Genomic DNA, 14,907 nt, shown 5'->3' with positions numbered 1-14,907 from the left:
GCTAAGCACACACATGCACAATTTTGTATTCACTTACATTATTTATGTATTTATACTTATACAGTTTTTACACTGCCTAAACACACAACTCGGCATTGTAGACAATATTTAGTTACGTATTTATTATTTGTTGAAATAAGTTTCGTTGTTTATTAGGCGACTAAATGTAATTAAGCCAATTAGCCACCTTTGTTCGATCGTTCGCGTTTGTCATGATGTCAAGCACATCGCGACTAACACATGATCAGTTTTATCGGCTGTCAAACGGTTAGCACTGGAGGCATGTGAGATTACTTACTTGATCGTCGGTGGCGGACATTATCCTACGTCGGTCCGTCACTCGACTCGACCGAGTACTCGCCTCGAGTAGTCTCGCACTCGCTCGACTAACGACTTTAGTCAGTGCAGTGTTGTGTTAAAGGAAGGTTGTGTCGAACGTTTCTTCGTAAAACTTGCGTATTTATAAACTTTACTCTGTTGTTTTTACAGTGCATTTTTTATACAACAATCGCTCTACAACTAAAGATTACATATCGTGACTTGATATTATTTGTTATTTTTTTTTTTGGTTTTTGTGTTGTGTTTGGTTTTGTTCGGAGTTATTTTGGCGGTTATGATGTAACGCCGGTTCCCAGGTTCGAGTCCCCGTAGGATGGGCAGAGTGGAGTGAAAATGCACACTTCAATGATGATGGTGAGCTATTTTGGTTTGGCAGCGCTATGCCAATTTCAGTGCTAAGTAGTGTATTTTCGCTTGTGTAATGAATAATGATTTATATGCGATTTAGCAGGTATCTGACTCAAATAATTTATATTATGTACGTTTATTTTTAGTATTTCTCACCTATCTTGGTAATTTTTAAAGTCTTCTGTCATTTTGCACCAGGTGCCAGTTAATGCGCTAACGAGTTATAATTAACTTCTAAGTAGGTAATTCATTTTTTTATTTTTTTTTTATAACCGTTTTTAATTGAATTTTTTATTAGACATAACATAATTTTCTCAATTATGGCGTTGCATATTTTGCATGGCATCTACAGGGTTACCTACTTAATGAGTAGTGGATTTTCATGCTTTTGATGCGAGTTATTAAAAAAGTTACATTAACTGGGGTTCTCTGTCAATTTGTCAGTTAGTAGATAACTGGTTGATTCATTTCGTAGTTGCTAAGTTTATGAATATCCCGTTGAATTGAAAAAATGGGCAGGTGTACACCATTACCCATGGGTTTTCATACTTATCTAACCCTTCAAGGGCGATGGCACGAGTAATTACCTACCTTAGACGACGCAGGTTGATTTGAACTGTTATCACTGTTATGATAACATTCCAAGTCCGCCAAAACTCGTGTTTTATTCCACAATGCTGTGACAAAACAGGTTGGTGGGCTCAATTATTAAAACATTATAATCTTATTGTCTGATTTTACGTCATTATCATTTATTTAGGGACATATTTTAATTACCAGGTCAGCACATCGATACGCTACGATGTATTTTAAAGACATAATTTTCCTGAAATGATTAATTGATTATGTTGTTTGACTAGAAGACTTTACCTACGAGTAAAGCTACTGTTACACAATCATGCTCATTTTAAGCACGAAAGCATGCTACTATTGAGCACTTGCTACTTATTAGCATTTGTATCGCAACATTGCTATTAATGAGCATGCTTATTTCGAGTTTGCTCAAGAATCAACAGTAAGTAAAAAAAAAAGTTTTTCCAATCCGATTAGAAGTTTCACAGATTAGCGCGCTTAAACAAACTTACACTCTATTAAAAACATAGGTAGCTTACCACTGGTGGGTACATTACCCAACATTTTTTAGAGCTTAAGCAGAAAATAAATCAATATCTTCGATGTTTAGACGCCATAAAATTATGGGATGTTCGTATTATGAAAGTAAACAAGGAAGTCTGTGGCCATGTGCGAAGGGTTTGTTATGTTTGACGGGTAACGGTTAACTGGTGGATTGTTCAGTTTAAACATTCTTGTTATTCATTCACTGGCAATATCATAACTAACTGCTTCGTTGCTTACTTACTAGTAGTAAGCTAGCAGGGGCCGATCTAGTAATTTTGCTACTCAGGGCAAAGATAAATGTTGCCGCCCTTTATACATCAAACTATCATGTTTTTGAAAAATGACCTGAAAGTGTACCTAATTACATAATTTTCAGGCTTATTTGTTTCGTTAAAAAAATTAGGGGTTTCAGTTTTCCGAATATCTTCAAAAGTGTGGGGTAGGGTTTGCTCAATTTTCGTCGTCTTTTTAAAAAGGTAACTTGGAAACTATTTATTTCAAAATTACAAAAAATATATATTTGAAATCCTCATACCAAGTTCCTTTCATTTGTGTTTTTGTTGGTGGCAATGCGCATGATGCGACCTAAACACGATCAGTTTTATCGGCTGTCAAGCCGTTAGCGCTGCACGACTTGATCGTCAGTGGCTGACGTCCGCTGAGAACGGATTTTGCGGATGAAGTTGCGGGCATCCTCTAGTTATTTATACAGCTGACATAATAAAGTATCTACGTAGGTCATCAACCCATATTCGGCTCACTGCTGAGCTTGAGTCTCCTCCGAGGGTTAGGCCATTAGTCCACCACGGTGGCCCAATGTGGATTGGCAGACACACAAGCAGAGAATAAAGAAAATTTTCCGGTGTGCAGGTTTCCTCACGATGTTTTTCCTTCACCGTTTGAGACACGTGATAATTAATTTCTTAAAATGCGCACAACTGAAAAGTTGTGCATGCTTCGGACCGGATTCAAACCCACACCATCCGGAATTGGAAGCTGAGGTCATATCCACTGGGCTATCAATCTATCTACGTAGGTACTTAAGTACATTCTTACCTACGAGTATACGTACTTTAGGGGAGTAAAGGGCAGTATAACAAAAAAGGCATTACAATATAAAACTTCATTAAGAAGGGGGTTTTAAAAGTTCCACCCTTACGAATGCAAATTGCAGAGTAGCAAAAGGGGAACCGTAAATTTAGCTTTAGGCGAAAAGGGCACTCGAAAAATATGCGAACAAATAACTCGTTATCTCGAACAAAAGAATAACTAACATTAGCATGAACCTTGAAACAATCACCCACAACAAATAACTAATTCGAGTTTCGTTCGTTACCATCGTATACTAGCGGATACTAGCGACTTCGTCCATATGGAGGCTTTCGTCATCATCATAATTATCATCCCATATTCGGCTCACTGCTGAGCTCGGGGCTCTTCTCAGAATGCACTTAATTTCGTTAAAAATTAAAAACTAATTAGAAGAAGAAAGAAGAAAGAAAAATCTTATTTGGCAAAACACAAAAAAGGAAAACATGACACATAAATACAAATAGAAAAATATTAAATATTACTACCAAATTTTTGTGAGTGCCCCAGCTATCTGAACTAGTTAGAAACTATCTCAGAAAGCTGGAACTTCCCTACTATATATACAATCCAATCCTATAAATATTATCATAAAATTATGCCCTTGTACGTTAGTATTTGTGTGTGTGCAATTGTGTGTGTGTGTGTGTAATTATGTGTGTGTGATTATGTGTGTGTGTGATTATGTGTGTGTGTGATTGTGTGTGTGTGTGTATGTGTGTTTGCGGGTGTGAGTATGTGATTTATGATTTTACATTTACATAACTATACACTACAATGATGATGCTAGCAGTCAGCCTCTTGATATATCTATAGTCCTATATATTATGTAGACGGTTTGATAAAGCGATTCAGATTATCTTAGAATTTGGAGTAATTCTTCTGTTTGCTCATAAGAGCGGGTCTGCAACCATTTTGTTAAACAAGTTTTACACTGTTTGATGGTAAGAGGATAGATGTTAATGATTCTGTTTAACTTGTTATAAATTCTGGAGCTAGAAATATAGAAATGCCTCCGAGCAACTTGTGTTCTGTGTTTGGTAGCGTGACATACTATGTCAGATCTTCTTTTGTTTAGATTATTATGAAAATATAATCTGCTAGGCTATTCTCTAACTTTGAGTAACTGTAGTGGATATGCACGAAAATTACCAACTTGCTATTAATTATATTAATATTTTATTAATTAAGTAATATTTATAATCAATATTTACTAGATTTCCGTGGAGCAGTGGTGTGCGCGATGAATTTAAAACACGTGGGTCCTGGGTTCGATCCCTCGCTGGGTCGGTTTTTTATTTTGATTCAGGTGGCAGGCTTCGGTCGTGGCCAGTTACTCTACCCATAAATACGTACCGCCAAGCGACTTAGCTTTCTGGTTCCGGTACGATATCGTGTAAAAATCGAAAGGGTGTGGATTTTCATCCTACTCTTAAAAAAGTTAGCTCACATCTATCTTAGATTGCATCATCACTTACCATCAAGTGAGATTGTAGTCAAGGGCTAACTTGTAAAGAATAGGAAAAGGAGACCCACAAAATACTATAATTATTGGTGTCAATATTATAAATAAAAATTAATAATATGTAAGAGTAAGGTTAGTAAAAACGGGAATTACGCCTGAACTTACCGCATGGCTAGTAGAAAATACAATTGAAAATGCGACTAATTATATGATTTGTAAGTATGCATCACTATAATTCATTAGTGGCAAGAAAATGTATTGTGAGAAAACGAGTAATTTTATGAAGAAATCCGAGATATGTACGTCTAACTGATATGAGAAAAAGTCAGCCGAGCGATGCGTCTGCTACGCTTCAGTTATCTCCTAGTTTCGTATATACCTAAAGTTATTTTAGTCATGTTGCACTACTTAGCAATGCTTATGACTTCGCTTCGTATAACGCGGAGGTTATGAGTATGATAATGTTTATATTTACATTAATTGATTATGAAACACGGCAAAAACTCACGTGATATTAAGTCGGAGTATGCCCGACTAATTTCGAACCCAGTCCTTAGTCATGAGCTGGTTCTTGCAACGCGACACGATCCAAACAGATTGTTTGGAGTTCGGAGTTTGGATCGTGCCGCGTTGCAAGAACCAGCTCATGACTAAGGGCCCCGTATGGGTTCGAAACTAGTCGGGCATACTTCGACTTAATATCACGTGAGTTTTAGGCCTGTTTCATAATCAATTTATATTTACCGCCACAAAAATAGCAACTTGATTTTGTTGTAGTTTTCATACGACAGGTCATCATCATTATCATTAACAACCCATAGGCTCCCTATTGAGCACGAGTCTCCTCTTAGAATGAGAGGGATTAGGCCTTAGTCCACCACGCTGGCTAAATGCGGATTGGCAGACTTCACACTCGTAGAGAATTAAGAACTTTTATTACCTCACGATGTTTTTCTTTTCACCGTTTGAGATACGTAAAGTTGGAGCAGCATGCGCCGGTCCGGATTCGAACCTATGTCCTCCGAATCAAAGGTTTAGGTCATATCTACAGGGCTATAACGTCACATGAACTGCCAAGCATTATCATTAGCTGATGCAAGATTGAACGCAACGGTGAATGCATCGGTGAATGCGCGAGGCAAGAAAAGGTCTATTCTATGTACTAATATCATAAAGAGGAAAAGTTTGTGGTATTGTAGGGGGTAATCTCTCTTTCTAATAAACTGATTTTGAAAATTCTTAAACCATTCGAAAGCCACGTTATTTGTGAGTGTCGTAGGTTACATTTCATCCGCGTATACCCTCGGAACCGGAAACAACTTGGGTGAAACTGCGGAGAGTCAGCTAGTCATATATAAGATCATTGTCGTCCATGCATGATTAAACTGTCATATCAAAAGGAAACGAAAATGAAACTTCATAAGGATTCCAATACTATTCTGATTGGAATGATGAAACTTTTCGTAAAATTCAAACAATTTGATTAACCACGGCTTTGTTTGAAACATTTGTCAAACACTTAATGAACAAGCCAGGTTTGACAAGCAAATTATCAAACATGTTTTATCTCTAACGCTCACTGAACGTATCAGTGTGCATTAAGCCTTATTTATTCAAACAGTAGATGTCAATGCATTATAATCATCATCCGGTGAAAGTATTCAAAGATCTATTATTAAATAAAAGTATTACCGATTATCCGAAAGATTATAGACATGACTGTTGACTTAAAGACTCCGTGTATTAACAACTCGTTTTGTTGTGTGTGCGATTGTTCAAAATGACGTAAGTAAAGCTTTGCGTTCATTGTTGCGTTTAACCCTAATCTGTGACAATGTTTCAAGAACTTGAAAGTTTGAGCTTCGGATTCATTTCTATCTCTCTCTATCTTAAGTAACGTGTAAGAGATATAGACGAGTTCGATATCAGACTGTCAATTTCTAAAATAAACTTACAGAATAGAGTCTGACATTCTCAAGACTGCTTTTAAAAACACGAATTGATTAGGCAAACGCAAATTTTAACGCAACACCAAAGCATTAATGACTCCAAGGCTTTGAAACGGTTAGGGTCAGAGTTTAGACGCACCTTGCTGTTAGAAGAGCCGTGATAGCCCAGTGGAAATGACCTCTGTCTCCGATTCCGGAGGGTGTGGGTTCGAATTCGGTTTAGGGCATTCACCTCCAACTTTTCCGTTACGTGCATTTTAGGAAATTAAATATCACGTGTCTCAAACGGTGAAGGAAGAACATCGTGAGGAAACCTGCATATCAGAGAATTTTCTTAATTCTCTGCGTGTGTGAAGTCTACCAATCTGCATTGGGCCAGCGTGGTGTACTATTGGCCTAACCCCTCTCATTCTGAGAGGAGACTCGAGCTCAGCAGTGAGCCGACTATGGGTTGATAATGTGTTGCTGTTCGTCATTTGCCATTCCCATTCACCTACTTATATAACTTCAAATAATTTTAAACGATTTTTCGTGTACGCTACTCCTATCTATCGATTTAAATATTTGCTGATTCAATATTAGATTAGGTAGGTTCTTTACAAAAAAAGGAAAAATGCAAGCATTAAATCGTAAAGTGTCAACTTGTTCAAATATTGATTTTGTTTATCGATAAGTCCTTGACGTCCCCAAGTGGCTATCTTCTCTTATCCAAAACTCCATTCCGAAGACATTAATGATAGACTGGTGACAGTTGCAGGCGATTATGTGCTTTAATAATATGAATTTGAGTCCGTTTTTGTATGTTCGTGATAGTTTAGTCATATATTGTAACAATACAAGCGATAAAGAACAACTGCAAGATAGATAAAATATAACGTGCAGTTTGCGAAATATGGCGCGCTATCATTTTGTTCAGTACATATTTGCAATGTACGAGTATTTAGATATTGTAAAACAATAACAATGACTTATAGCTGGTGGCCTTTTCACTAACTTTGGTATATTAGCCATCTTATATAATTAACATCAAATCAATAACAAACACATTTTTTCGTAATCCGTAAAGCTAACGAAATTGTTAACGAAAATCGTAATATCAAGAACACTGGTTAGTAATTTTGATCAATTAGCAATAATATTAATAGTAAATACTACATCACGTTAACTAAATGTTAACTAAGTGTTTCACGTTAAGTAAATGGAGTCGTGATAGTCGTGAGCCGTGATAGCCCAGTGGCCATATGACCTCTGCCTCCGATTTCGGAGGGTGTGGGTTCGAATCCGGTCCGGGGCATGCACCTCCAACTTTTCAGTTGTGTGCATTTTAAGAAATTAAATATCACGTGTCTCAATCGGTGAAGGAAAACATCGTGAGGAAACCTGCATACCAGAGAATTTCTTAATTCTCTGCGTGTGTGAAGTCTGCCAATCCGCGTTGGGCCAGCGTGGTGGACTATTGGCCTAACCCCTCTCATTCTGAGAGGAGACTCGAGCTTAACAGTGAGCCGATTAAGGGTTGAAAATGATGATGATGATGAGTAAATAACAGTATATCAACAAAAATATTTATCAATAAAGTTTGTGGGATCACAATACAACAAACTTAATAGGGGGTAATCTCTGGATCTACTGAACCGATTTTGAAAATTCTTTTACCACTAGAAAGCCACGTTATTTGTGAATGACGTAGGCGCGGGTGAAACCGCGTGGTGTCGACTAGCAAAGAAATCGTTGTGTGACTATGAGTAGATATATCGTGAGCACGTCCATGTTTATTTATACTTATCAATCAGAGAACCGAGTGAAAGTAGACCGAATTAAGTTCTTTGATTGATTTGAGGGCCGTGTGGCGCAGTGGGTAGTGACCCTGCTTTCTGCGTCTACGGCCGTGGGTTCGATTCCCACAACTGGAAAATATTTGTGTGATGAACATGGGTTTTTTCCAGTGTCTGTGTGTATTTATACATTATATAACTGCTCTGTATGCTTATTGCTTTGATGTGTATTGTTTAAGTATATTTATTTATTTATTTATTTATTTATTTATTGGGCAGTTCATATAAATATCAGAAGTAATAGCAAATGCCTGCGACTTTCTTCGCGTTGAGAATACACAATATACCATCCATATTAATATTACCTATTTAATGCAAAAATAACTCTTTTTGTCTGCTAACTTGATTAGCGGTAAATTTTATGTAAATACTAGCTGACGCCGCGCGGTTTAGCTACGTGGTTCCCGTTCCCGTAGGTATACGGTGATAAAATATAAGCCTAGCCTTCCTCGTTAAGAGTGTGCAATATGTAATTTGGTGGTTACAAATGGTTTTGGATCTCAGATTCTGGAAAAGTTAGGAGCCTGATATTTGGGTAAATGATATTTTAAAGTGTTAGCTTCGTTATGACTACCTATACAAAATACACAATTTGTAAAACTTTTCTCGATAGTTAATTTTTTTGAAAAACACATGTTTTGCTCACATTTTGCTTTCAATCTCAGGAAAAACAAACTCATTTTCTTAAATTTTTGTTTTGTATAGAAAATTAGGTATATATCTTGAACATCCATTTTGTTTTTCGTTATGTTGTTTAATTTACTTGCAATTAGGTAAAAATAGTTTTGGCGCTCACGTCATAAAATTTGCGTCGCGCGTCAATCGCTCCGTGCTTTTCACTCACGTGAAAGTTATAATTCGGCGTCTTGTTTGCGCTTCGAATTTTATCCATATCGGAACGACGCGCTGCGCGCTCTTAAATAGGTTACCTAAAACTGGAAGAATTTTTCAAATCGTACCAGTAGTTCCTGAGATTAGCGCGTTCAAGCAACAACAAACTCTTCAGCTTTATAATATTAGTATAGATAACGGAAAAAAACAGAAAGCGTACTCGTATAGAGAGGTTATGAGGCAGAGTATTGTTTACACACTTTTTCCAGCGACGTGTTAATTTTAGACAGGACCGCACACGTCCGGTCGCCTGACCGTATCCCGTTCATTCAGAGTTACGAGCTTCAAGGAGTTAAACACAAGATACATTATGCGGCAGACTTGTCCATAGACAACCTCCGTGGCCGTTTTTGACGGCCTCCGTGGCGCAGTGGTATGCGCGGTGGATTTACAAAACGGAGGTCCTGGGCTCGATCCACGGCTGGGCAGAGTGAGATTTTCTTAATTTGTCCAGGTCTGGCTGGTGGGAGGCTTCGGCCGTGGCTAGTTACCACCCTATCGGCAAAGACGTACCGCCAAGCGATTTAGCGTTCTGGTACGATGCCGTGTAGAAACCGAAAGGGGTGTGGATTTTTATCCTCCTCCTAACAAGTTAGCCCGCTTCCATGTTAGACTGCATCATCACTTACCATCAGGTGAGATTGTAGTCAAGGGCTAACTTGTAAAGAATTAAAAAAAAAGACACTACAACAGGCTGAACCTGTTGCCTATAACCAAAGGTTTTATACTACTAGATATGTTACGTGCCTACAAAATCGCCGCAATAAGAAGAATTAGCCACTTGTTCGCCACCGTTTTGACGGACTAGTGACATATCTAATAAATCTTTGCCTATAACCCCGGTGGAATATGTTTTACTGCACAGCCATACCTACGCCTCTTGTTCAGAGTGAACTTGAAGGCGCATATTATAATGGGGATGATGACTAGGTTTGAATATATTGATTTTTATGATACATTCGGGTAAATAAGGTTAATGTTAACTAATTTATACATAAAAAGCAAAGATTGCTTGGATAATTGCAAAATAAATATGATTATAAAATTTCAAAATTTATTAAATTTTTTTTATCGTAATTAGATGAAAATTAATACAGTTTTAGCTTCCTTACATTAAATGTGTAATTTTTTTTTATAAATGAACTATAAACATAAACGCACAAATAACAAAGATATTAGTAATTTTGTTTGAACGCCCATACAAACCTATCGATCAGCGAGCCAACGATGTCACTAAATCGTGCCATTTTGTATGGAGCGTTTTTCAGGAATCCGCGGCAGCGCCGCAAATCTGACTCTTTAAATCCCTGTAGCTCCGAAAGTAATAATCGCAGACATCCTGTTGCTTTTATAAAATTGCTTTGCTATTAGTATACTCTTAATTTACATACAATTTAAAAAACTGTCATCATCCCTATTATTGGTTACAACGTAGATTAGATTTTATTGAAGCATCCTTTAGTTTCCAATTTAGTCCATTAGTTAGGTGCAGTCTTTAAAAGTATTTAAAATCAGTACTGTAGTACCTACGCTAAAGTTTCTATTCTATTCTATTTCTATTTTTGTTGGTGAATTTGAGTGCGATACAAGTTCAAAGGTAAGGTCTTAGTTTAACAACAAAGATCATTTGGGCTATCGACTTGTTTCATTAATGAGGACTAATCTATACTAATATTATAAAGCTGAAGAGTCTGTTTGTTTACTTGAACGCGCTAATCTCAGGAACTACTGGTCCGATTTAAAAAAATATTTCAGTGTTAGATAGCCCATTTAACGAGGATATATATCGGGGATATATTATTCCCGTATTTCTATGGGAACGGGAACCACGAGCGTGAAACCGCACGGCGTTAACTAGTACAATATAAATTACCTACACATGCGTGGTTTAAATTGATTTGACCAATCATCACTTGATTTCTAAAATATGCGAGGATTTTCAATCATCCAATTGTTAGTTAATTTTAGTTATTACAAGTAGATTTAATTCTGCAGATATCGTGTTTAGGAATTTCCACACGAAAAATTCAAAATCTTCACGTAAAACTGTCAATTTAAGAAATTCACAGATACTTGTATTCACTGCAACTTTACCGTAATATTTCGAGACAAGTTTCATACGAAATATTTTAACTCTTCGTTCGTGAATTTCAAATAGATACATGTATCTAAATAATAACATATTTTTATTAGGTAAAATACAGAATTTATATTTATTATACAGTAGTTTAGTGCGTTTAGTGCACTGTTATAAATTATGTCTCGCTATGGGATATGATGAAACTAGGCCTCACAGAATTTTGATCGACTCGGAGCTTTGAAGATTTATTGCAGATTTAAAGGTTTTAAATTAACACCGGCGTCTTGGCACGAGTCCAGGACGTGCGTGCGATCTTTCATCACCAATTTATATAAACAGTTTGATGCTGATTTGCTTGTATTTCTTTTAGAGAACGACATATTGGCTCTATGTTTACCGCGTCAACAAGTTAACGTTAATTACTATACATATATTAATTCATATCCTAAGCTAAGCACTCCAACCCCCATTGGATCTACGTCGTGGGTCTTAGCTCTATAACTCCTCTCCGATAGGGAGGGAGGTCTGGGCCTGGACAGTTATACCTAAAAAAACCTGCATACCTGAGAATTTTCTTAATTCTCTACGTATGTGAAGTCTCATTCTGAGAGGAGACTCGAGTTCAGCAGTGAGCCGAATATGGGTTGATAATGATGAGGTCATCATCATCAATGCAATGTTTTCCCTCCATCTATGTGAAAAGCATCTATAATGTTTAAAGTTTGAAGTCAAGACATTGTCAATTCATATCCATTCCTACAACAGTACGGTTTCCTGATTATTTTAATTAGATTTTCTATTGCATTACATGCTATGCTAACAGGAAAATGGAACTATTTTTTTCGTAATGTAATTAATTTTCTACATGCAAATTACCTAACGACATTTTGTGGTTCAATTTGTTTGATTTTAATTGCTAGCTATCAACAGTATTATTATTAGACTAGTTTGAATATTAATGTAATGAATACCTTAGAAGTTAAATGCATATAAATGTATTATTTGACTGATTTATAATTATGTCCAGACAACCTAATTTCATGTACTGCCATTCTAATGTAGAAAATAGCCACCTACACAGCAGATACATTAATCATTTACAACCTGCACTATTGAGCTAGTCCACCACGATGGCTAAAATGCGGATTGGCAGACTTCACACACGTAGAGAATCCAGACAATTGTCAGGAATGCAGGTTTCTCCAGGTGCTTTTACTCCATTTTTTTTATTATAGTTCACAAGTGTGTGTATGCACAGGTCTCCTTACTCTCTTAGAATATATCAGGCACAGCACCGACTGCTTTACGTGCTCTCCGAGACACGGGGACGTACTAACACGGACAAATTACCAACTCTAGGATGCCATTGGGATTTCTCTGGAGAGAAAAATCCCTTATAGTAGGCCTAATTCGGGAGACCAACCCTGGATCTCATCACCAGCAGTTCGACTAGCTAACCATGAGTTCAAATAGACGGGAAGGCGAATAGTGGATTTTGGAATTTACTCCTGCAACATTGACTAACTAACTAATGATCATTGATTAAGGGAGGAGGAGGAGCCTTTCGTTTGTTTGAAGCTGACAGAGTTTTTGACTTACACGGAAGCACATACTTCTAATATTACAAGATCTTCGAGATGTGAAAGTGTAAATAATAATTCGTAACAATTTTTAGATGAACTTCTATTAATAAGTAGGGTTGCCACTTAAAAGTTCTCTCGCCTATAAAATATTATGAGAGTTATAAAGCTACAATTATTATTGTGTCGTTATTGTGATTTTTTACTGTCTTTGAGACCTATTTAACAGTTATAATTTGTGATGTTACTTTATAAGTTACTGTGATAATTTACTGATTTTTAGTCCACGATTACTAGAGCATGATACAAGGTAGATAGTACCTATTATAGTAATCATCGCATCGATCATACATCAGTTATTACTAGTAAATCATTTAGGTCTTTATACGCTCCAATGAATCATTTTATTTCACGAGGCCACGTGCTGATTTTATACACGTGTGCCCGCATTCAAATGGCATAAATTAGTAGATATTTATATACATGTTGCGGATTTAGATCTAGAAATCCACGCGTGTGAGTATAAGTGTCCGCCATATTGTTTCATCTGTCAGCGTTCAGTGCGCTGATCTCAGACCAATTATCTTTGTACTTGTATCGCGCTCAAATTTAATAACATAATTGTTTGTAGTATTTTGAGGGGGACGAGGTAAACTCACACATCGAAAAAAATTTGCACCGATAAATATATCCTGTTTATTACTTACACTACACACAAGTATAACTTTAAATCGTAATATACACACGTGTAATTTTAACACAATGAAACATCGATTGTATAGACGCAGATTTTATAAGCACGTTAGATCGTGATCATATACTTTTGACAGAGGGATAGCGTCTAGCGATGCTTTTTGAAGCCATAGGTTAAAAATAACAACGAAAAATTACAATATCGAAACATTACAACATATTTATCTTATTCGAGATGAGAAAAAGATAAATATCGACCAATAGCAGCAATCAAAAATGTTGCTCTTTCGTCCAAATGCCACGAAAGATATTTCAACTCTGTCATTATTAGTCAACAATGTCTTTCTCTTTACGCGAAGTCGTTAACACATGCTAGGCCAATAGACAAATGATGACCCATTGGCCAGGACGCCTCGGGTCAGCACTCAAACGTGGCGTGCTACAGTTCGTTTCATTTAGAATGGTGCGGGTGACAGTTCGATTCATTCTTGAAAGTCAGTCGTGATTCACGATAATAGTACGTATTATGGTCGTCATACAGGCGACTGTCACCACCGTGCTATCTAAAAACACTAGTAACTAATATAAAATATCGCGATAAAAATACTGGTCACTACCCTATAACTATCAACTATTTTCTTGGGGAATGACCAGTATTTTGACGGGATAAAATCGTAGGCAGCCCTAGTAATTCATTATCACCTAGTGATTTACGCTTGAGCGAGCGCGTCGAATCATTTCACTTTGATAGAACCGCGTTCGATTTCACCGCGATACCGCCGCCGCGAATACGAGTGCAGCAGAATAAAAAGTATGCATCTCCTTAATTACTTTTTTTTTTTAAATCGCGGACTAAAGATAAAGCGACCGATCGATAGATCGATTGATATCGTCAAACAATGTTAACGAATCTCACTATCAAATGGTGTCAAATGTGAATTCCTCGTAATTTATGTGTGTTTGTTATTACGATTGATGATTGTATATATATGTAAAGCTACATTATCAGTGAGTAACATGGACTGTATTTTAGCCCTGTATGGGAACGATGCTGGTGAAACGTGGGATGTCTGCTAGTATTTCGTTTATTTAAAAGTAGCAGACGCCCGCGACTTCGTCCGCTTAGGATTTTTCCGGAATGAAAGTAGCACATGTGTTAATCCAGAGTAAAATCTATTTTCATTTCAAATTCATACAAATCGGTTCAGTAGCCGCGGCGTAAAGGAGGAATAAACATACACACAAACTTTCGCCTTAATAATGTTAGTGTGATTACAATCCATAGGCTGTAGTCAGACAACTCGTAAGTCTAGGTAAATCATCATTATCAACCCATATTCGGCTCACTGCTGAGCTCGAGTCTCCTCTCAGAATGATTCATTTTACACCATAAGTTACTAAGCAGTAAACACATGTGCATTGGAAATAGTTTTCGCGTAAAAACGGAATGTATGTCAGTGGCCAAGCAGGCTATGTAGAGTATGAGTGTACAAAGTAGAGCCACTGCCCTGTTGCGTAA

General features: G+C 37.0%; 1 protein-coding gene across 1 annotated transcript in view; it reads left to right on the top strand.

Moving 5' to 3' along the window:
* Window positions 1–382: 382 nt before the first annotated feature.
* LOC112054507 (uncharacterized) overlaps window positions 383–14,907 on the top strand; it is a 142,901-nt gene continuing 128,376 nt past the window's right edge. Inside the window, exon 1 of the mRNA XM_052885963.1 lies at window positions 383–693. Within this exon, the coding sequence (XP_052741923.1) occupies window positions 673–693 (21 nt within the window). The 5' untranslated portion in view covers window positions 383–672. The remainder of the gene's footprint in view (window positions 694–14,907) is intronic.

This window comes from Bicyclus anynana, chromosome 15 (assembly GCF_947172395.1).
Source record: "Bicyclus anynana chromosome 15, ilBicAnyn1.1, whole genome shotgun sequence".
Classification (NCBI taxonomy): domain Eukaryota; kingdom Metazoa; phylum Arthropoda; class Insecta; order Lepidoptera; family Nymphalidae; genus Bicyclus; species Bicyclus anynana.
The sequence above is the reverse complement of the archived record's forward strand: the minus strand, read 5'-3'. Positions and strand labels throughout refer to the sequence as shown.